Source organism: Mesoplodon mirus (genome assembly GCF_964341445.2).
Source record: "Mesoplodon mirus genome assembly, chromosome: 9".
Lineage (NCBI taxonomy): Eukaryota > Metazoa > Chordata > Mammalia > Artiodactyla > Ziphiidae > Mesoplodon > Mesoplodon mirus.
The window spans coordinates 96,744,411-96,766,516 of record NC_138985.1 but is presented as its reverse complement, the minus strand read 5'-3'; the positions used below and the strand labels follow the sequence as shown (position 1 = coordinate 96,766,516).

Sequence of the window (22,106 nt, the reverse complement as noted above, 5' to 3'; positions counted from 1 at the left end):
AATACATAAAAAAATACATAAATAAATAAATTTTAAAAAAAATGAGGGCCCAGCGAGGACCTTTACTACTGTAATCTTTTTTTTTTTTCCCTGTGGTACGCGGACCTCTCACTGTTGTGGCCTCTCCCGTTGCGGAGCACAGGCTCCGGACACGCAGGCTCAGCAGCCATGGCTCACGGGCCCAACCACTCCGCAGCATGTGGGATCTTCCCGGACCGGGGCACGAACCCGTGTCCCCTGCATCGGCAGGTGGACTCTCAACCATTGCGCCACCAGGGAAGCCCTGTAATCCGTTTTTGAGCTCCCTTTTTATTTTAATCAAATCTAGATATGCACATAGATTAAAGAGCCAAGTAGGTTTTATAAGCTTTTTCATTAGGTGACAACTTTCAACTCTTAGTCAGTTTCCTTGGTGCTTATCCCTGTATGGTTAAAGAACTTGTCTACTTTGCTACTTTCTTAATTTTTCAGGTTTAGGTGTTTATTTGTTGCCCTCCCACTAAGAAAGATTAGGGTTTAACTCCCTCCACATATGCACTCTCTTCCCATTACTTTCTCATTCAGTTGTCTCATAACTGTGGTTAGATCAGTATTTCATGTTATTATGACTAGATAAATGCTACTGACATCTAGGGCCATGCAAGATGCCACATTTCCCCCTGCACAATAGGTTTGTTTTCTCTGGTGCTTATAACAGCCTTGTTATTTGTTTGCTTAGTTTTTTTGTACTTGAGAGATCGTTCAACCTCAAACACTTCTCTCTCAATAAATCCAAACACATTGGGTTTTCTAGCAACATCACCTTCCTGAACAAACCTCTCCTGTGACCTTCTGAATCATTCCTCTGGGGTCTAGTTACTCCCTATCTATGCCTGTTGCCATATTGGCACCTCCTGCCATGATCATTTTTTGGGGGTTCTCTCTCTGTGTTGGAATCTCCATTACTTGTATACTATGCCTTCCTAATTTTAGGTAAACTCTTTCAGTTTGGTAGATTCTGAGGAAGATTGCATGGAAAGTAAGTTTTTTGAGACTTCGTGTGCCTGAAAAGGTTTTCTTTTTCCCTCACACTGAACTGATAGTGTGGTTAGGTATATAATTCTAGGTTGGAAATACTTTTTCTTAAAAATCTAAAAGGTATTTTTCTATTGTCTTCTAGCTTCCAGTGTTACCTTTGAGGAGTTATTGCTTTTCTGCTTCTTGATTCTTTCTATAAAACCTTCCCCCTGCCCCCACACGCCCCCACACCCTGACAGTTGTAGGAGTTTCTTTTTATTCTGAGGGCTCTGCAATTTTGCAGTGATTGACCTGGTGGGAATCTAGGTCTATTTTCATGCACTCTGCTGGGCACTCTGGGCCCTTTCAACTTGAAAATTCATGTTGATCCAGCAATCCCACTCCTGAGCATATATCCAGACAAAACTATAATTCAAAAAGATACACACACCCCTATGTTCATAGCAGCACTATTCACAACAGTCAAGACATGGAAACAACCTAAATGTCCATCAACAGATGAATGGATAAGGAAGATGTGGTACATATATACAATGGAATACTACTCAGCCATAAAAAGGAATGAAATAATGCTATTTGCAGCAACGTGGATGGACCTAGAGATTATCATACGAAGTGAAATAAGTCAGAAAGAGAAAGACAAATACCATATGGTATCACTTATATGTGGAATCTAAAGTATGACGCAAATGAACTTATCAACGAAACAGAAACAGACTCACAGACATAGAGAACAGACCTGTGGCTGCCAAGGAGGAGGTGAGGTCAGGGAGGGATGGATTGGGAGTTTGGGATTAGCAGATGCAAACTACTATATATAGAATGGATAAACAACAAGGTCCTACTGTATAGCACAGGAAACTATATTCAATGTCCTGTGATAAACCATAATGGAAAAGAATATGAAAAAGAATGTATATATGTATAACTGAATCACTTTGCTGTACAGCAGAAATTAACACAACATTGTAAATCAACTATACTTCAATAAAATAAATTTTACAAAATAGGCTTTATTATTATACCTAATTTGTAGATGAGAAAACTGAGACTCAGAGATTAAAAATCATGTCCTGTAGCCCATAACCAGAAATAACAGTGTTTCTATGGGAGAACCACACTCAGAGCTTCTAGCAGTCAATTTACAAAATAACTTCTAGAATATGACACATTCATTAGTCAATGAGTGAGTACTGGTGCCAAAACAAGTACTGAAGGAAAGGTTGTTAAGGAAAGGAATGACAAGTCAGAGTGGAAGGTCAGAAAGAACATTTTCAGTAAATAACATCCACATTTAGCAAGAGAAAATTGATATAGACTTAAATATACTGCTTTAAATAAGGAAGTTAATGGCCAAACATATTGTAGAACTCCAAAGGTCATCATACTGTTTAATCCTAGGGGAAGTTCTTAACAGAGATAAATGGAGGCCTTGGGAGGAACTTTCCTGTGCTATGTGACTGTTGCTATCAGTGCTTGAATTGAGAGGGGAAAGAAAGGGAACGGAGAAAAAGAGCTGGCTCATTTGCAGACACAGATTTACCAGCCAGTTCAGCAAATGGAAGAAGGGTAGCAGGTTTCAGGCCCTCACTGGAAGCACTTTGTTAATTTAATTCAATCTGATGAAACATTTACTGAGTCCCTGCTATGTTCAAGGAGATACGCCTTGAATTGGCTTTATTACTGACACTGATAATTAACACTGCCCTTGTCAACATCTGTATCAACATGAAGTACTACTCACTAGGCCCTGTGCAGCACTCCTGGGTTAGGTGTGATTTCTACCTGGCGCTTTGGTGTATAATCTAAGCCAATATGGAGTACTGATGAGGGAAAGAAGTCTCAGTACTAGCTGATCTGGCAGTGGTGGCAGGCTTGTTAACTAATTCACATGACTAATTCAGTGTGGAAGTAGAAAATTAAGTGAACTGCAACATGGGTAAATGATCCCTATAGAATTTAAGCTAAATAGCTAGTTTCACTATTCTTGCTTCTCATCCTTTCTAAGTATAGTATTGGGATGCATTTCTCAACTGTTTAGATGTTTCAAATGATTCTGCTGAAGTAATAGAAACTCTGTGATAATGAAGTCTTTTTGTTGTTTCACGATGAAAGTGAAACCTTAAGAAGTGATCCTTAGTAAAGGGTTGGTATACAAGGGAAATCATGGAATAATCCATTACCGCAACAGTGGACATAGAAATTACCATATTAGCACTTAAGAATCTTAACTTCTATGAGGTACATATATATAATGGAATACTACTCAGCCATACAAAAGAATAAAATAATGCCATTTGCAGCAACATGGATGGCCCTAGAGATTATCATACTAAGTGAAGTAAGTCAGAAAGAGAAAGACAAATACCATATGATACCACTTATACGTGGAATCTAAAATGTGACACAAAGGAGCCTATGTACAAAACAGAAACAGACTCACAGACATATAGAACAGACTTGTGGTTGCCAAGGGGGAGCGGGGTGGGAAAGGGATGGATTGGGAATCTGAAGTTAGCGGATGTAAACTATTATATATAGAATGGATAAACAACAAGGTTCTACTGTATAGCACAGGGAACTACATTCAATATCCTGTGATAAACCATAATGGAAAAGAATGTGTGTGTGTGCATATACATATATATATATATATATATATATATATACACATATATATGTATTTATAACTGAATCACTTTGCTATACAGCAGAAATTAACACATTGTAAATAAACTATACTTCAATTAAAAAAGAAAATCTTAAATTCTTAATCTAAAGACCAGAATGGCCTGAACTCCTTAGATCCTTATAAGAAAAATCCTACTTTGGACTAAGTCATACTTTGCCATCAGAATTTTACTGAACATTACAGACTATAGCTAATAAAATTTTAGTATGTTAAAGTTATGGCAGATGTTTTAAATTAATGCATATTTATTTCTTATTTTAAAAATTCTACCATTTATGGCATTAGTGAAGTGCCAGTATCCTGTTCACCTTCCTAGGGATATTCAGGGCTATTGAGACATTTAATAGTCTATAGTTATTCTGCTTTTTAAAAAATAAAACAATTTATAAGACATGTAACTGAAAAAAGTCCATAGGAACAATCAACTCAATGAGACATGTTACAAGTTAGTCCCTAATGAACAAAAGAATGCAGCTGAACACAGACAGAATCCTTTGATGCCTCTAAAAGGCCCAAGAGCTTCAGAGCTCCTACTGGCTCTGGAGTTGGATGGTCTATCATTCTTCTTATAGTTTTTACTAAAACCACAGTGCAGAAGTTTCTTCATTTCCATATCTCCTGATACGGAAGTACAAGTATACAGAGAAAGTCATTTTAATGAGAGCTGAGGTTTAACCTTAAGTTTCACTCACTGTGGCCCCGAATAAACACACTCTGTGCCTGTGTTCAAAGGCCACATGGATCTTGGAAGGCTGTTAAACGTTAAGTGCTCAAAGTTGAATTTCAGACGCAATGTACCAATGATCCCTTGGCGGTGAAATTAAATGATCAAGCAGAATGGGCCAGTTATCAACAGGAAGGATAGGAGAAGGGGGGAAACTGGAGGCGGACTTGGGGGTTTCACACTGAGCACCATCATGGGCAAATATGGACAGTAAAATGAAAGAGTCGGAAATGAAATATTCTTAGGATGGTTAAGACTGAGGCAACGAGTTTAAAGAGAGAAGAAACAGAAGGAAAAAAACTACTATTTATTGAGAGATCACTGTATAGTAGGCACTGGACAGGGGTCATGCATACAAGAGTTGACTTGATCCTCAAAGCAATCCTGTGAGGGATTTAGGACACAGACAATATCAGCGATGATATCAAAAGTGCTTTGTGGGGCTTCCCTGGTGGCGCAGTGGTTGAGAGTCCACCTGCCGATGCAGGGGACGCAGGCTCGTGCCCCGGTCCGGGAAGATCCCACATGCCGCGGAGCCGCTGGGCCCGTGAGCCGTGGCCGCTGAGCGCCTGCGCGTCCGGAGCCTGTGCTCCGCAACGGGAGGGGCCACAACAGTGAGAGGCCCGTGTACTGCCAAAAAAAAAAAAAAAGTGCCTTGTGCAAGGCCAAGGCCATGCTCCTCTGTTATGTTGGTGCTGAGGAATAGAAATAAGGCAGGATTGTAACGTTAGATGTCGGTCTTGCCTCAATATTCCATGGGTAGGGCTGGGTCAGGGGAGAGAAAGTCTAGGCATGGTGCTGAAGAAAAGCATCTCTCCCCGCTTGTTTGTGGGAACAGGAGGTGGTGGGAAGAGCTTCTGGCCACTGGTGGCGCTTGTGGCAGCCATCTGTCTGTCAGTGACCCCTGTTGTGCTTCGCAGATAGAGGCAGATCCAGCAGCATATGCAAAACTCTTTTGCGGGGGCATTTCTCTAGCACACTTCCAAGATTTCTGTGAGAAGCCCAAAGGCTGTTGGCTTGAGCAAATGCGTTAATTGGGCTTGTGGTACCTTTAAACAAATAATACGATGGTGGATTTTTTGTCACATTCCCTCTTTCAGAAGTAGACATGACAGAAGTTCTGAACATTTCTCTCTGGGTAAAGTTTGAGCAAATATTTTTCTTCATAAAGCTGATCCTACAGGATGGCCTTTATAATTAGTGTACGAAAAAAGACTCTGATGTTATTTCTGTTTTGATACTTACAATAATAATCCATAAATCTTAAAATTAATATTTCAGTGAGAATTTCTCTCTACACGGTCTTTCTCAGTATGCTGGCACCACTATTTAAAGGCTGTAGCATAAAAGGTCAAAAATCTTGTCATCATTTCTTGAGTGAAGTTCTCTATTTCCCTAAAAATTGTGCAACAGACTCTCTTGGAGAAAATGGACAGGTCCTCACTAGGCCCAAGGAGAGAGTTTCCAATAAAGTCAGAGTGTATGTGGCCACTTTATTCTGATCCTTTGTTCAGGTTGTCTCACCCAAATCTCCCAGAGATTCCTCAGTATAAAGAGAAGAGACTTGATCTTAATTTGAAAATAGAACTATTCCATGAAAGTGGCCAAGATAAAACCTGGGATAAAATGTAAACACCTAAAAGTATGTGTCATGGATCTTTTAAAAATCATTCACTTGGAACCACAGGTAGCTGAATTTTTTCAGACTTAAAATGTTAAGATTCTCAATAATGAGCTATATATAGAAAGAGATATTGTTTGAACTGGCAATCCCCCCCACCCCAGGTGTTAGGCTAATGACTTTATCATTTTCCTTTCAGTAAGTTTCTCATATAAAGACAATCTTTATATACAGAGACCCACGTACATAGCTTATCACCACCTTTCCTGAGGTTCAGGAATACAATAATTCAAATAATACCTTTCCTTCTAGCAACATCAGGCTTCATAACCTCACCTTTGCTGTACACTGTGTGTTTTCGCAGAATGAGGTTCCAAAGAGATACAGAATACACAAATATTGGAAAATAAAAAGAAAGAAAAAGAAGAGAGGAAACCCCAATTGCAATTAAAATGCAGTAGTCTTCCACTGCATATCCCAATGCTAGTTAATACAGACATTTCCAATAACTTTAAGTGGTGATTGTTGAAAAAAAAGAAATCAAGTTTGCGTTTCTTAAAAGACAAGAGGGAAGAAAATGACTTGTCATATCTGGCTGGTTCAGAAATATAAAATCCAATTCTGAAGAAGTAGAGATAAGAAAAGTGCTGTGGAAGTGGCGTCAGCTCAGCAAACACTAAATAATGAACAATGCAGAGACTGTCCAGCATGATAAAATACTCTATTAGAGGGACTGTTTTTAAATGAGTGATAATTGTGGCACATCCACAGTGAAAGGTTACTGAATTTTTATCTGTAGCAAGAAGCTTTTGACAGACTCGCTGAAAAGTCACCTGCAAGTAGCACCTCCTTTAGATGAATTTGACCAAAGGGGTTTTCCAGAATGTAACATCTTTCTGACATTTATAGGATTTTTGCTTCCTTGAAGAATCTGATCAGATTTTCTTGGTTTCTAGAAAAACATTTAGGTTTTTCATTAGTCTTAGAGAAAAGTCATTATTCTTCCTTTCATAAAAATTGGATTACGTTGTTAGTTAAGAACTCCAGTCAAATTCACCTAGGATTCAACGACCAGACCTCAAAGATGTTAGTACACAGAATTCACTGCTATTCATAAACAACACTGTGCCTTGGAGACCTATACCTGATATATTCCTGTACCTCATATGAAGAAGAAGGGAGTTCTACATTTTTATTGTATAGTTTATAAGAGTGGATATAAATTACAATATTGAATTTAGGATAATAAAGTAAATGAGAACCTTTCCCTAAATACACGACTATAAAATTTGGTTTTAAAATAGATCCTTGGCAGGGGGGTGAAGGTTTTCCAGCTTCGGTTTCTTACAGCAGGTGAAGGTCAAGACCACCCCCTTTAAAGTGCATCCAGTGTCATTCATAGACGCATTCGGGGATGCAGCATGCCATTTATCTTGCTGTTGTGATTTTGGCAGACAGCTAAAGAATAGCATTATCCCGGGGAGGGAAACAGAGGTGCGCTAGTTTGGTGTTCTGAGGCACACGAGCAACAGGCGATTATGTTGTTTTTCTAGACACTGTGGTCTGCACTCTGAGAACAGGAGGGTTCAATCTAGATTTTGTCACCGTCTCACTTTGACCTTGGGCCAATGGCCAAACTTCTGTTTCATGATCATGCTTTGTAAAACTGAGAGAATAAAGGCTATTAACTGCAGCTTGAGGCAGGGATAAAGGATTAAGAATGAATGATTATAAAGGTCCTTGAAAAAGTATGAAATGCAGTCTAAATGTTGAGTGCCACTGTCATCGTGGCATCCTCTGGGACTGTCACATGCGCACACATTTGCGCATACCGTCCCTTTGCTACACTTTCCCGGGGGCTGGCAGACTGCAAAGGGTCTTTGTGTGCTACTGATTAATAAGTAAGCTGTCTGAAAAAGCAGATTCAGTTTACATCCAAAAATGTTTTGGAACATTTTTCTAAATCCAATCCCACAAAGCGATAGGGATTTCTTCCATTCAGTCCAGGCCAGCCCTCTATCCTCTTTCTGTTTCCCCCATCAGGATTCATCCTTCCTGGTCCCCTACATTTGTAGTATACCCACGCTTAGTTTCGAGGGTGAAGAAATTAAAAGGCACACTCTTCTTCTAGTGAGAAGTTCACGAAGTCATGGCTTCATGTTGGTAAGGGGGCTTATCTCACATTTTAAAGCACCCAACTATCTGAGGGCTTTTCCAGATAAGGGCTTAGATTTAATAGCACAATCAATGCCTTCAGGTACAATCTTTCACTTACTTCTCATTCATTATAAGAGGGTTTTTTTTTCCTGTGTGGAGGCCAAGTTGGTCCCCTCCGATTTCTCGTTCAAAACCTGCTGCCCTAGTAGCCACTTCCCCACACCTCCGCTCAGGGTGTCAACCCGCGTAATTCTGCATTTCCACCCTCTCCTCCGTCTGGCTCTGCTATTTCAGCATGCTATTATAAAGCCCTCTCTTGCTTTCCACCTTCTTCTGCCTCCCCTTTTCCCCCGAGATTTTCATTCCTATTTCTTCTTCCTGTTTCCATGTTAGAGTTTTGTTTGAAGATACAATCATTCAGCTGGAAGCTCCCAGTCATCACACTTAAGCCATCCATGATATTACCATATTTTCATAAAATATTTCCCTTCTGGATACAAATGTTGGTTGGCATTTTCAAAGAAACAGCCACATAATTCTTTATGAGTAGATACTTAAAACTCCAAAATTACATCAGGATGCCCACAGCACTAGCCCTCCATAGCTTCACAACTGATAATCACCTCCTTGCTGAGGGAGGTAGGGTGTTGTTTTCTAATCAGTACTTGGCACAGGACAATGGACTCGACAGATGACCAGCTGATTGACAAGAAGGAACTGTATTTGGTTCTGGCATGTTTTTTCAACAACATCGGAACCCTCTTTTCATAGTTTTGAAAAACAAAGGACAGATATTAACAGGGTTTTAAAAGAAACCACAAGACTTGAGATAAAAGAGAACCCTGAAGGGGTGGGAGAAGGTGAAGACCCAGTATTCGGGGAACAGTGCAATGAGTGAGAGCCCCAGTGATAGGACTCATAGTAGTAATCCAAGGAACCCCATATTAAGTTCCCACTCTGTGTCTCATGCTTAGAATTCCAAGTTCATCATCTCATGTAATGGTTACACGAACCCAAAGAGGAGGCACCATCATATCTACTCAACAAGTAAGAAGACCTATTTAGTTCAGAAAGGTGAAATAATTTCCCTCTGGTGATACAATAACTTGCCTCATTTGTCCCCAAGTGTACTTGACTTCAAAGTCAAATATGTACTATAAGCCTCCAAGACTAAGGGAGAAGCATGGGAAAGAGTCTATGAATTAAAAGAAGAACACAGAGGTTTAAGAGGGAGGCAAAATGACCATGATCTAGGAGCCATGTGAGTGTATTCAATGAGAGGAAAGGGAAAAAAATAAGAAATGTTTAAAAAAGGGACTTAACCCGTGTTATCAGTACTTAAGATGTACTGAGAAGAAAGGAACATGGGAACCCCATGGGTCAGCCTGAAGCTTGGATGATAATCAGTAGTAACAGTGCAGAGTACATCAATGTGGAGAAGGAGCTGGAGGGGTCCAGATGTTTTTCCTTATAAAGTGAGAGAATAACCAACATCTCCATTGTTTGTAACAACGTGGGTCTCAGAAAGTTCCTAAGAACAACCAGCTGAACACCCTGAGCACAGGGACTTTCCACACAATTCTTTCTTCATGAAGATAAATTTCAATCAGCTTATAAGTAACAATAGAGTACAATTAAGACTGAAAATGAACAAAACTGAATCATCATAAAATTGTCGTTTAGTGTTTTCATTCCTACAAAACATATGATTAATTCGGAAATGGGTACAACATGGAAGTACATTTGCACACTTTTCAAAAAAGCGATAAAGGCTCACACAAAAGTAAAAGTGGTGTCAATTAGATAAGATCAAAACAAATTCCAGATTGGACAGTAGGTGGGAAAGCCCTGAACAAGGTATTATTCCAGTGGTAATGTAATTTTCTTAGTAAACAGTATGCTCATGAAACTAACCAATGACAATGAATTTGGAAGTTGTCACCAACTGAGGAAGATGAATGATAAGAGTGAAACCACAGAATGAGAGTCAGCTGAAGAAAATGACAACGAATAAGACCAAAAAATGATTATGGCAGAGAAAGCCCAACCTCGAAAAGAGGATTCGAGATACTAAATATGTAGAGTTAGGCTAAGCAACTGCTGAGGAAGAGCTGTCTGATAACAGTCTACAAATATTTGAAATGTGTAAATACTGGAGCAGGAGAGAAATTACCATACACGGAGTTTTAATTAAAAATAATCAGATGAAATCATGACAGAAAAATTCTGGCTTAATGGTTTGACAAAAGCAAAGCTGAAACGGGACAATGTCCCAGGAGATCTTGTCTAGGGACATTTTTATTCTCATTTGTGTCAAGGCAGAAAAACAAACAGCAAGGGGAGGGAGTGGGAGTCTGCATTTTTATCTTCCATTTGCCATTAGGGCAGAAAAAGCCCATGATAGAGAGCTCTATTCATATTCAATTCCTATTCCATCTTCTAGAAAATGTTAAATCATAGTTGGCAATGTATAAAGGCCTCCTAGTTGGCGAAAAAACCATATACTCGAGGGATGGGGGGTGTACAGACACCTGGACCTTGTCCATCTTTACTCTCAGTGATATAATTGACTTGTAAACACTTCTACATTCATTCAATTGGTTTGGCAATCACAGCCTTTTGTGTTAAGAGAGACACTGATTCCTGTGCCTTTCTCATTTCACTGATTTGAAAAAGGTAAGAGGAAGGTTTTTATTTTTAATCAGACCTGGGGGACAGTTTGGCTAACTAGGAACTGCTAAGCAGAAGTGGGCAGCTGTCCTGACTCTAGTATAGACACGAATTACAACACTCTGAGCCTGGTGTTCTTGTCTGTAAAATGGGAAGTCATGCTAACCCCAAACTTTTGAGACTAGAACTGGCAAAATAACTATAAAGCATTTCCCAAATATAAGAGCTCTAGAAATTAAAGAAGAAATTCTGGAGGGCTCAAAAATCAGTGGGTCTCCACCTTGGCTGTTTGTTGAAATTGCCTGAGGAGACTTTTGAAAGCACGGCTCTGGGCATCTCCCGCAGAGAGTCTGACCGGAAGCTCAATCAATAGGTCATCCTAATATAAGCCAAGGATGAGAACCAATCCTTTAGGACAGTGGTTCTCAACCTCTGATGTGAATGGTTTGGGGATGCCCAGGCCACACCTTGGAACAATTAAATGAAAATCTTTGAGAGTGGGGCCCAGCATCAGTATTTTTTAAAACTTCCCAACTGGGCTTCCCTGGTGGCGCAGTGGTTGAGAGTCCACCTGCTGATGCAGGGGACGTGGGTTCGTGCCCCGGTCTGGGAAGATCCCACATGCTGCGGAGCGGCTAGGCCCGTGAGCCATGGCAGCTGAGCCTGCGCGTCCGGAGCCTGTGCTCCGCAACGGGAGAGGCCACAACAGTGAGAGGCCCACGTACCGAAAAAAAACCCCAAAAAACTCCCCAACTGATTACAATTGACATGCAGCTAACTTTAAGAATTGGACTCTAAAAGGACATTTGTCAGGAAATAAGTTTCACTTGTAAGTGGGTTTTGAGTCAACACTGCACATTAGAAGGACCTAATGTAAATGGGTTAAAATAAAACTTTATTTTCGGTGAAGAAAAATTCAGATAGCTCTTTTAATCTCAGCATGGCTTTGTCTGAAATTAATATGTTTGTATTACATTTACTAAGGATTGTTTAGCACATGCGGCAACTAAGAAGTAGCTGCAGGCCTGAATCGAGTGGCTCAGGGCAGAAAAAACATCTCCTTCGGTAGGCCTTTCAGACCCACAAGATTATAATCTTTATCAACTGCATAATTGTTTAAGGTGGAGGACGACTATTTTTTTAAGCAGCTATTCAACTTGTCCAAACATTGGGCTTATAATAGATGCATTCATTATGTTAAAAAATGGTCACTAGAAAGAGAGACAAAAGCAGTTTGTGGTGGGAAAGTGTAAAGTCGATCTAGAGTTCAGAAAGAACTGTCTAGAGGGGACTACATGAATTGGAGGCATAAAAATCAATCCCAGAACAATGTGACTAGTGATAAGTCACATTGATAGGAGTTATCCTTGATAGATGCGATGAGAATGTTTCTATCTTTGTGGTTTTCCTTCCCCAAACCCACGAGCCCTGTCTAATCATGAAAAGCGATTAGACAAACCCATATTGAAGGACATTCTGCAAAATATCTGACCAGTATTCCTTTAAACTGTTAAGGTCATCATAAAGAAGGAAAGTCTAGGAAACTTTCACAGTCTGAATGAGCCTAAAGAGACAATGACTAAATGTATTATGGTATCCTAGAGATGGGATCTTGGAACAGAAAAAGGACATCAGATAAAAACAAAGGAAATCTGAATATAGACCTTAGTTAATAATAATGTATCAATATTGGTTCATCTGTTGCAGCAAATGTAAGATGTTAACAGCTGGGAAAACTGGGTATGAGATACATAGGAATTCTGTATTACCTTTGCAACTTTACTCAAAATCTGGAAGTATTCTAAATTAAAATTTTTCTTTAAAAAATCCATCTCTGGACATATTAACATTCATCAGTGAACTGAGGTGTGGAATTACATTAGTAGCTGGAATCTTTGAGAATTGTGAGGGAAGTGTAATGATTGGACAGCAGCCAGGTTTGAAACAAGCAAAAAAGAAGCCATAGTCATTTCATATTGGTTGACTTGAACATTTCTAAAAATAATTCAATCAAGTAATAAAATAACCAAATTGCAACAGAAGTCATCTGATGGTGTGCAAATCTGCCAATAATATGAAATTACATTCCTGCAGTAGTGAAGCATATGCCCTATCTTGTGCCTATGCTGTGAGAAATAAACGATTCTGAACAAATTATATAAATATAGCATAGGACAGTGTTTACCAGTTGTTCCATAAAAGAAAAGTTCTGTAAGATGCTCTGGGGTGAGAGAATTCCATTGATAAAGAAGTTTGGGAAACACTGCATTGCTGTAATTACTCCGTTGACATAAAAAGACTTTAAAAGTTTTACTGTATGCAGGAACTATATTTAATGTTCTTTAACCTAATGTGTCTCACTCAAGTGTATTTGACCACTAAACTCTTTTCTCTTTAGCATCAATAGAAAAAATTTTGGACAAAGCCAGGCCTAACACATACTTCTCTGTCAGGGGATTTGGAGACTGAACAAGTGAAGTATTTATCCATGTCTTGATATAACTAGATGGACATTTCAAGTATGTTTCAAAAAGCTAACTGTATGAACTGGCATTATTTTAGAACTTTATCAGTAGTGACCTAAGTGTTGATCTATAGCACAATCCAACAGAACTTTCTGTGATGATGGAAATGTTCTACAACCTTGCTAATACAGTGGCCACTGAACATCTGAAATGTGGCTAGTGTGACTAAGCAAATGAATTTTATATTTCAGTTAGTTTTAATTAATTTAAATGTAAATAGCCACACAAGGTTAGTGGCTGCTGCCATAGGAGAGTGCAGTAGCTAGAAGACATTCTGTTAACATGATCACAAGACAGGTAGAGTTTCTAACTTCGATAATATTTGTAGAACAAAAAAAGAGGGAGAAAAATTAGTAAGATATTTTGTTACAACTAAGATGAAATTCAAAAAGGGATATGTGCAATAGTTCCATATATTTAAAGCATAGAAAGTCTGGTTACACACAAGACGATGATCAGAAATGATCACAAGTTGACTGTAGGAATTAAAGTGCTTTCATTAAAAAAAAAATATGATGACCTTCCTGGATGGTTTAATAGGAATAGGGTATGAATGGAACCGTTATCACTGCCAGTACTTAACCTTGGTAATGGTCAAGACAATGATGTAGTAGAGAGAAAATTAAAGTGGCAGTTTGAGGGCTTGTTTCCATACCAGTTCAGGCAGAGACATGCAGAGTGACCATTCTGAAGCCTTGATTCCTCCATGTGCAAAATATCTGAGTTAGACCAAATGATTTCTAAGATCCCTAGTAATAGTTCTGCTTTAAGAAAGAAGTATAATTTGCACACTTATGTGTCACTGCAGCATTATTCACAATAGCCAAGAAGTGGGTGAAATCTGAATGTCCACTGACAGATGCCTGGATAAAGAAAATGTCGTATATCCATACAACAGAATATTATTCAGCCTTAAAAAAGAAGGGAATCCAGTCATATGCTATAACACTTTGAGGACACTAGGCTACATGAAATAAGCCAGTCACAAAAAGACAAATACTGCATGATTCCACTTATAAGGGGGCATCTAAAAGTAGTCAAACTCATAGAAATGGAAAGTGGAAAGTGATTACCAGGGATTGGGGGAGAGGGGGAAATAGGGTATTTACTGTTCAGTGGGTACAGGGATTCAGTTATGTGAGATGAAAAAGTTCCAGAGATCTGTTGCATAGTAATAAATACAGAGTTCACACGACTCTACTGTACTGCACACTTAAAAACAGTTAAAATGGTACGTTTGATGTTATGTATATCTTACCACAATAAAAAAAAAAAGAAGTATATAAATAACCGCATAACTAATACTGCAATTCATGAACCTATTCCAGGAACCAAAATTATGAGATTTATTTGACCCTGTGGTTTTGCAAAAAAAAAAAAAAAAAAGATTACAGTATGACTTTTTATTATCAATGCACGTGGGCACAGCAAGAACTGCGGTCACAGGAGCTGAGGGAGCCAGAAGGGGATACAACTGGTGTTGAAGGAACTTGCAACATGGGCCACATTCACAAAGGCTAACAGTCAAACCACCATTCGAAACAGTATAAGCGAACTTGGGCCTGATCTGGGCTCCTACTTCTGCTAGATTTGGTTGCCCTGGACTCAGAGACTGGGTGGGACCCTCAGGCCAAAAGTTTTTAATATCCAGAGATGGGCAGGTAGAGACCAGGGAAATGTTTTCAGAAACATTAAAGTATTTCACAGAAAAAATACTCAACATTTAATTTCTGAAGAATAGGACAGAAGAAAGAGGTTTAGACTGAAGCAAAGGGACTTGAATAAAAAACAGATGACCTCCTCGATGGTAAGGTTACTTAAAGAGCAGAATATATAATCAAGGGAGTTTTAGATTCTCTAATCCTGGAGAGTTTTTTTTTTTTTTTTTTTTACAGAATCCGAGAAAGAGAGGAGGCGCCCCCTTGAGGAAGCAAATGCAGTCAAAACAAGCTCTGGAGCCCCCTTCAAGTTCTCTGTACTCTATTCTTAAAGGCAACACATCCTTAAAACAAAAGGATAAAATATAAAGAAAATCATTAGTGTTCCAATTGAATACACTCTTAATTTTTATCTAGGTCACAATTTGCTGAGAATTTTCTTAACCATAACAGTTAATCTCAGACTTCTTACTTAGGATTGTTACAAACAGCAGATATTACAGAGACTATTCTGTGCCTTTACTACAAGGTTGAAATTGTGATCAATGAGAGAAGATATGTATAAACCTAGATCCTGAATGCCCAGTGCTACATATGATCCTGTTCAACTTCCCTGCACTGAAAGCATATTTGTTAAAACAGACCCTGAACATAAAGAGATTCTAGAAGTGGGAGTGGGAGACTGAGTCGTGAGTTGTGGGCAAAGAGTCAGAAAACTAGGCATATACAGAGAGAACCTGAGAGACCCATGAGAGGAGGTCAAGTCAAGTCTTCTCTAGGACTGTTTCAGGAGCTGTTGGTAAAAATGCTCTTTTTGTCTGGGATCAAATAATCTTGGGGCTGCTGGTAGCCAAGGATGTTGCCATACGAAAAGGTCTTACCTGAGATGGAAAGCAATAAAGGGAATACACCAGAAATAGAGAAAGTGGGGGAGAGAGAGCAGGTGTGTAAACATGTCTGTTACATGGTGTTATCTTGTGAACCTCTGGATCCAGCCAGACCTGAAGTCTTTTGATTTACCAGTTTTATAAATCGATGCATTCTTTTTCTTTTAATTGGGCTGTGACTTTCAACAGAAAGAATCCTAAGTAGAACAGGTTTAAGGAAGGCTGGGCAGGGGAATACCAGGAGAAATGGAGCAGGAACCATGGACTGTGAAAGTAAGAGCAGTGCCTCTGGTGTAGTCAGGATCTACATGAGGTGAGGAGACTCTTTTAAATGTAAAGAACACAGGGTGATGCTTAGGCAAATACTAAAAGAGATGGAAAAACTGTCTTTGAAAAAATGGTCAACTCTTATCTCCTGGGCAAGTGGCCAGCCATGCTCTGCCACTAAAATGCAATACTCTCTTCACTATGACATGAACTATTTCAGGTGGAGGAGAATACTGCTATTAATATCTAAAGAGATTTTCTACTATGAAAATAATTTTCTGCAAACTTCCTCCATTCCATTCTATTAGTAGCTTCTTAATTATAATAAAGCATGGCAGCTACCATACGACATAGTTAAAGGATGTGGACAAAAAAAGAAACTTCTACGCCTCTTTTCCTGACTTGTCCCCATCCTGAGTCTCTATGAGTGCTAGACAAAAGTCTGGCATTTTCTTCATGCTATCGAGTCTCCAGACTTGGCAACACTTTTGTTGAGGTAATCATTTGGTTCACTTTTCAAAATAATAATAAAGAGCTGTCCTTTATTCCCTTTCTAAAGTCACACTGACATGGAGCAGTCAAAGTAACCCATTCCCTGCTTTGTTCAAATTATAAACATCAGTGGGCATCTCTCCTGGGAATTCAAAGACTAGACGCGTGTGGGTGAGCAAGGCATGTTGTTAGCAGAATAAACCAGGTTTGCTGGATGCTCTGTTTTTACAAAGACAACGTGAGTAGTGATTACAGTTCACTTGGGTTTTGCACTGATCGTCAAAATGCTAACAGTCACTTAAATCACTCACTGGCTGGAATAATCACCCTGAAAGGAACTGAGAGGGTACAGCCTATAAAACGGAGCTGAGCACATGAGAGGTATTAATGGGCATGGTACGAGAGGTCCTTGTCAGAATAACAGAGGTGCTGGAAGACACGAATTAGACATCAGCTGTACTAGGGACTCTCAGTGATGTGAACGTAACAGGTAAATGGTGCAATTACAAAGTTGACCATAATTCAGAGAGCATCTTTCTCTTTCTGAGAACAGCTGAAGCCAGATTAGACTGTGAATCACTCAGTGGCTTGCTGTGGAGGCTGTGTCCTACTTTGCCTTGTGGAGCTCTTTTAGGATGGACAGAACAGAAATGTGGGAGGCTATGCTGCCAAAATCAGAGACTGCATTATGAAATACTGGACTTTGATGGCCACCGAACGAGAGGACTCCTTCCCATCATCACTAACAAACCAACCCAAGCAGCCCTACATTTGCAAGAGTCAAAGGAAACTAGGAAAAGAGGCATCTGGTCCCTTTCAGAGCTGTTTATTTTGCAACTAGCAAAAGGGAGTCAGCTCTTGTTGACTTTTTTTTGGTGGAGTCGGGTCAGTCTGGGAGATAAAATGGCTAATTCTGACTACTATTTGTGACAGGTTCCCTGATATGAGGTCGTTATAAAGTTGAAAACCTCTCAAGGATACCTACTTAGGCACAGTCTGCTCAGACCTGATACTGAGTCCAAACTATCCTTAGTAGGTGAATACATTTCTAAGAATAAACATGTACAATTTTATCATCAGCTAAAAGTACGATTTTAAATACTAAAAAGTGCAAAAATAAGAGTATAAATAAAAAGTAATATTTTAAGAAGATTTCTAAAGCAGAATACATAATCTCAGAAGCCCCCTCCTTCCATCTGCTTTCCTCACCCACTGTTGACCCCCAGAACAGCTACACAATCAGCATGAGATCATAAGTAAGTGAACATTCAAAGGTCTCCTAGACTCTGCCCATGGGGCCTGTGTTTCAGGGCATAATTTACTCTGGTTTATTTCATCCACATCTTCTCCCTCTCTGGGCTGGAAATCATGGTTAATCAAGCAATAATAACTTTTCAAGAGACAATGATAAAAAATAACTTTCTTTGAAGTTCACAGTCCAAATAATACAAGCTTTTTCCTTCTAATAATCTTCTAACAGTTCACTCTAATACTAACTTCAGAGCTGATTCCGTTTCTTTCATGTTCTTGCTGTTACTTTGCTTTTTTCTATCCTGTTTTCTGTCCCTCCATTCATGCATTCAAATCTCCCATCTCCTTTATTCCTTCTTCATATCATTTTTTCTTTACCTTTAACTGTTTAACACTTCTGAACTAATGCTTTTAAAAAACATTTGTGCTATACTTATTGAATAAAGTTTGTGTCCCAAAGTTTTCAAATTATTTTTGAAATAATTGGTCATTGGTCCTTGATAGAAAAAGGTTTCCCATTTTTACTTCAGACCCTATTCCTTAATCTCCTTGAAATGTATAATGAGGTTATGTTTCAGCCATCTCTTTTCCAGAATAAATGTGTTTCTCATTGTCTCTGTTTTCTAGCAACTTGATCACTTCTATTATTCTCTTTTTAGATACTTTTTCACTCATTTTCTATCAGTTAAAATGAAAACATCAACCGCGTGCTCAGCTTTGAGCTCTGAGACACAGTTTCTACCCTTGAGAAGTTGTAAGAAGGACAAAATGTATTGCTTTCTGTTCTAAGACACGGTGGTTCAATCTTACACAATCCAGTGTTTCTAAGGTTTAATGTCAAGCTACGTTAACATGGACCTTTTTGGCTTCCCACGCCCCACATGGGGAAGCTGAGATGACTTCCTTTCACAGAATGACAAAGTACCAGAGGCTCAGCACAAGCAGAATTCTTGCACAGATCTTCCAACAACTCGGACATGTCTCCTTATGGCGATGTGTAGACACACTCGCATTTCAAATGAAAGTATTCAGTCTAGTTCCTCAGCTGTCCCCACAGGAACCACCCTGCTGGTACTTACTCTGGGATGTAGAAAGGTTGGAGAAAGCCGACTTTGTTCGACCTGCTAACCATTCCAAGCTCTCATGCATGTTGGCCAAGGCTTTGAGGTCGCTGACATCACGGAGGATGTCCTGTGGAGGGATTAATTTATCACCCAGGTTCCCAATAAGAACTTCTGACTCCTTGCCAAAGGCTGCTCTGCAAGACAAATCAGAAACACACTTTACTTATAGCATGGAAAAGATAGGGGTGGACAAGACATTCTAAGGCATGTCTAGCAAAATGGTTGGTATCATCACTATATTACAGCGTGCTATTTTTTTTTTTTTTTTTTTTTTTTTGCGGTACGCGGGCCTCTCACTGTTGCGGCCTCTCCTGCTGCGGAGCACAGGCTCCGGACGCGCAGGCTCAGAGGCCATGGCTCACGGGCCCAGCTGCTCCGCGGCACGTGGGATCCCCCCAGACCGGGGCACGAACCCACGTCCCCTGCATCGGCAGGCGGACTCCCAACCACTGCGCCACCAGGGAAGCCCCAGCATGCTATTTTTCCTAGGTTTAATTTTGTGAGAACATTATCTTATACATAAACTGGCTTAAAATTACTCTTGTAGGAGAAAGAGTTCATGGAAGAAGAATGAAGTGACTCTGATGCTTGTACCTTCAACCAGCATGGGCCTGACCTATACAGTGATGGTTCCTGGGGACGGCTTTGGTGCCTGCTCTTTTGTAGGTTTTTCCCTTACCTCTTCTGCTATGGAAGTTGAAGAACAGCTTAGGGTGTTAAGTATATACATGGTCTGAAGGTGATTATAATGTATAAAACAAACACATTCACCTGGCAGCTTGAAAATCTTTTCAGCTGTTCAAAAGCAGAGGGCACAGCCTCTTTGAGAAAGCAGATTATAGTTGAGATGGATGACAGGCCTCATTCATTCATTCATTCATTTACTTGTTCTAACAAGGATCTGAGGCAAGGAAGCTACACAGCGTTAAGGCATTCATTATTCGGACAGAGAAACGAGTATGAATCAATGAGGGATCCTTTTACTGCTGAAAAAACATAATCAAGTAGATTTCACATACAGTCCAGTGTCTTCATAATGTTTTATGTTTTGGGGGGCTTGAAAAATCACGTTATGTGGGGTTAGAGAAGAATGACTTTGGAAGGGAGCCTAAAGACCATATGGCACAGCCAAGGCACAGATGGAGACATGGAGGCTGATGTTCTGCCTACATGACACACAAGAACTAACCCATAGTTCTCTTTCTTTCAAAAACAGGGCTGAAATGATACAAGATGACTGAAGATGTTAGGGAGAAAAATCATGTCTTTTCAGCAAAGTTATACAGAGGTGGGTAAGCAGAGATGATGCTGCCGGAAGGTAGAACAGGTAGCTGAAGAGTTTTCTGTAAGTCCCAAAACTTTTAAAACTCACCACACCTTACGTTAATAGAAGCAAGGGCGTTATTTCAATAGAACAAACCAAACCAAGTTTCAAGCAAGCAGTGATTATTAGCAGCTGACACATAGTCAGAATGATGCTTAACTGACACATAGGCATTTAGTGCTCAGCACTACAGCGCTCAAGGCTGAAAGAGGTTAACTGCTCTGAATTAAATGCCTATTCAATTATTATTAAATGCTACCAAGTAGTGACTCATGATAAGGCTTCTTGCTTCAACAGAGGGTAACATTTTTTATGGGAAACTCACGATTGAGTTGGTTAAGTTGTGGCTACGAAGGCAATAACAGTGCATTGGACAGAGCATGGGAACCCCGGGTGTGCAAACAAACCTTATTCGGGGGTCCTGTGATAGGGCTTGGGTGGAGCCTGAAAATCTACACTTCTGACGAGGTTTAGTCTCCTTATCCGGGAAACATGCTTTCTTTGAATAATAAGGGTTAGAGCACAGGCTCCTAAGTCAGGCAGACCTGGGTTGGAATCCTAAATCTGCCACGCACTCACTGTGTGAGGCTGCTTAACTGCCCTGAGCGCTGTTAGCTGGGGGTCATAGTACCGACCTCATATGAAATCATGTAAGATGTAGATGAGGTGATTTAAAGATCTTTACTGGGAAAATTTCCGTTATGACAAAAGGAGAGAGAAGAGTATATAAATAATAACAAACTTCCATATAGCCATTGCTCAGCTTCAGTTATTAGCAACTCATGGTGAGTATTATTTCATTTATCCATACCTACTCCCCATCCCTCTTGGAGTATTTTGAAGCAAACCATTCAGGTGATGTGAAGTGCATAACACAGTGCATGGAACTGGGTAAAAGCTAGTAAGTTGTAGTTATTATTATCCTTAGGTCTGCTGAGACGGCTGGTTTATTTAGCATCAACCCAGGGTAGGCTGTGACAAATAAACTGAAATAGATGAGTGATGAGAAGTAAATAAATTAGATCGCAAGGGCTAGTTTTACAAATGGAACATCATAGCAAATGTCACTGTGTCTCAGAGTCCAGACTTCTCAGAATCTTTAAGAGGTAAGTCATTGTGACAGAAACCACCAGTTGCCTACCCGGCAGCCATGTTCCCATGCCTTCTCAGTCAAAGGACCTTCATATTGCTGTGGTAAGCAAGGTACCCAATGTAAAAACAAAATCAACCAAACCAAAAACCCTGCTCAATTTCCCAGCCCCTCTTGTTGATGCAGTGGGTCAATAAGATATAAACTGGAATCAGGAAGTGGGCTTCCGAGAAAGTTCTTCCAAGCAGTCTTAGTTGGCAGGGACCCCTTTTGCCTTCCCCTTTCTGGAATTCAGCCAAGGTAAGTGAAGCTGTGGTAGCTCTTCTACAAATACCAGGTGACCTTGAGTATGAATATCATGCTGGGAATAATGGCGCCAAAGACAGGAGGGCATGGGGGCACCGATGACATCATGGAACTGCCACACGGCCCCAGACGAGACATTTCTGGGCTTCATGTTATAGGAGAGAAAATGAAACCTTATTTGTTTAAGCCACTGCCATTCCAAGTTTCTGCTAGTAAGCAGTGAAATGTAATTTCAACTGACACAATTATCTAATTAGCATAAGTGATGTCATCTTCAGAAAACTTTCTCTGAATTTAGATA

General features: G+C 39.8%; 1 protein-coding gene across 1 annotated transcript in view; it reads right to left on the bottom strand.

The window, feature by feature from the left end:
* Nucleotides 1–22,106, bottom strand: part of EXOC4 (exocyst complex component 4) — an 815,775-nt gene that overhangs the window by 95,995 nt on the left and 697,674 nt on the right. The window contains exon 14 of the mRNA XM_082632942.1: nt 19,041–19,219. Within this exon, the coding sequence (XP_082489068.1) occupies nt 19,041–19,219 (179 nt within the window). The remainder of the gene's footprint in view (nt 1–19,040; nt 19,220–22,106) is intronic.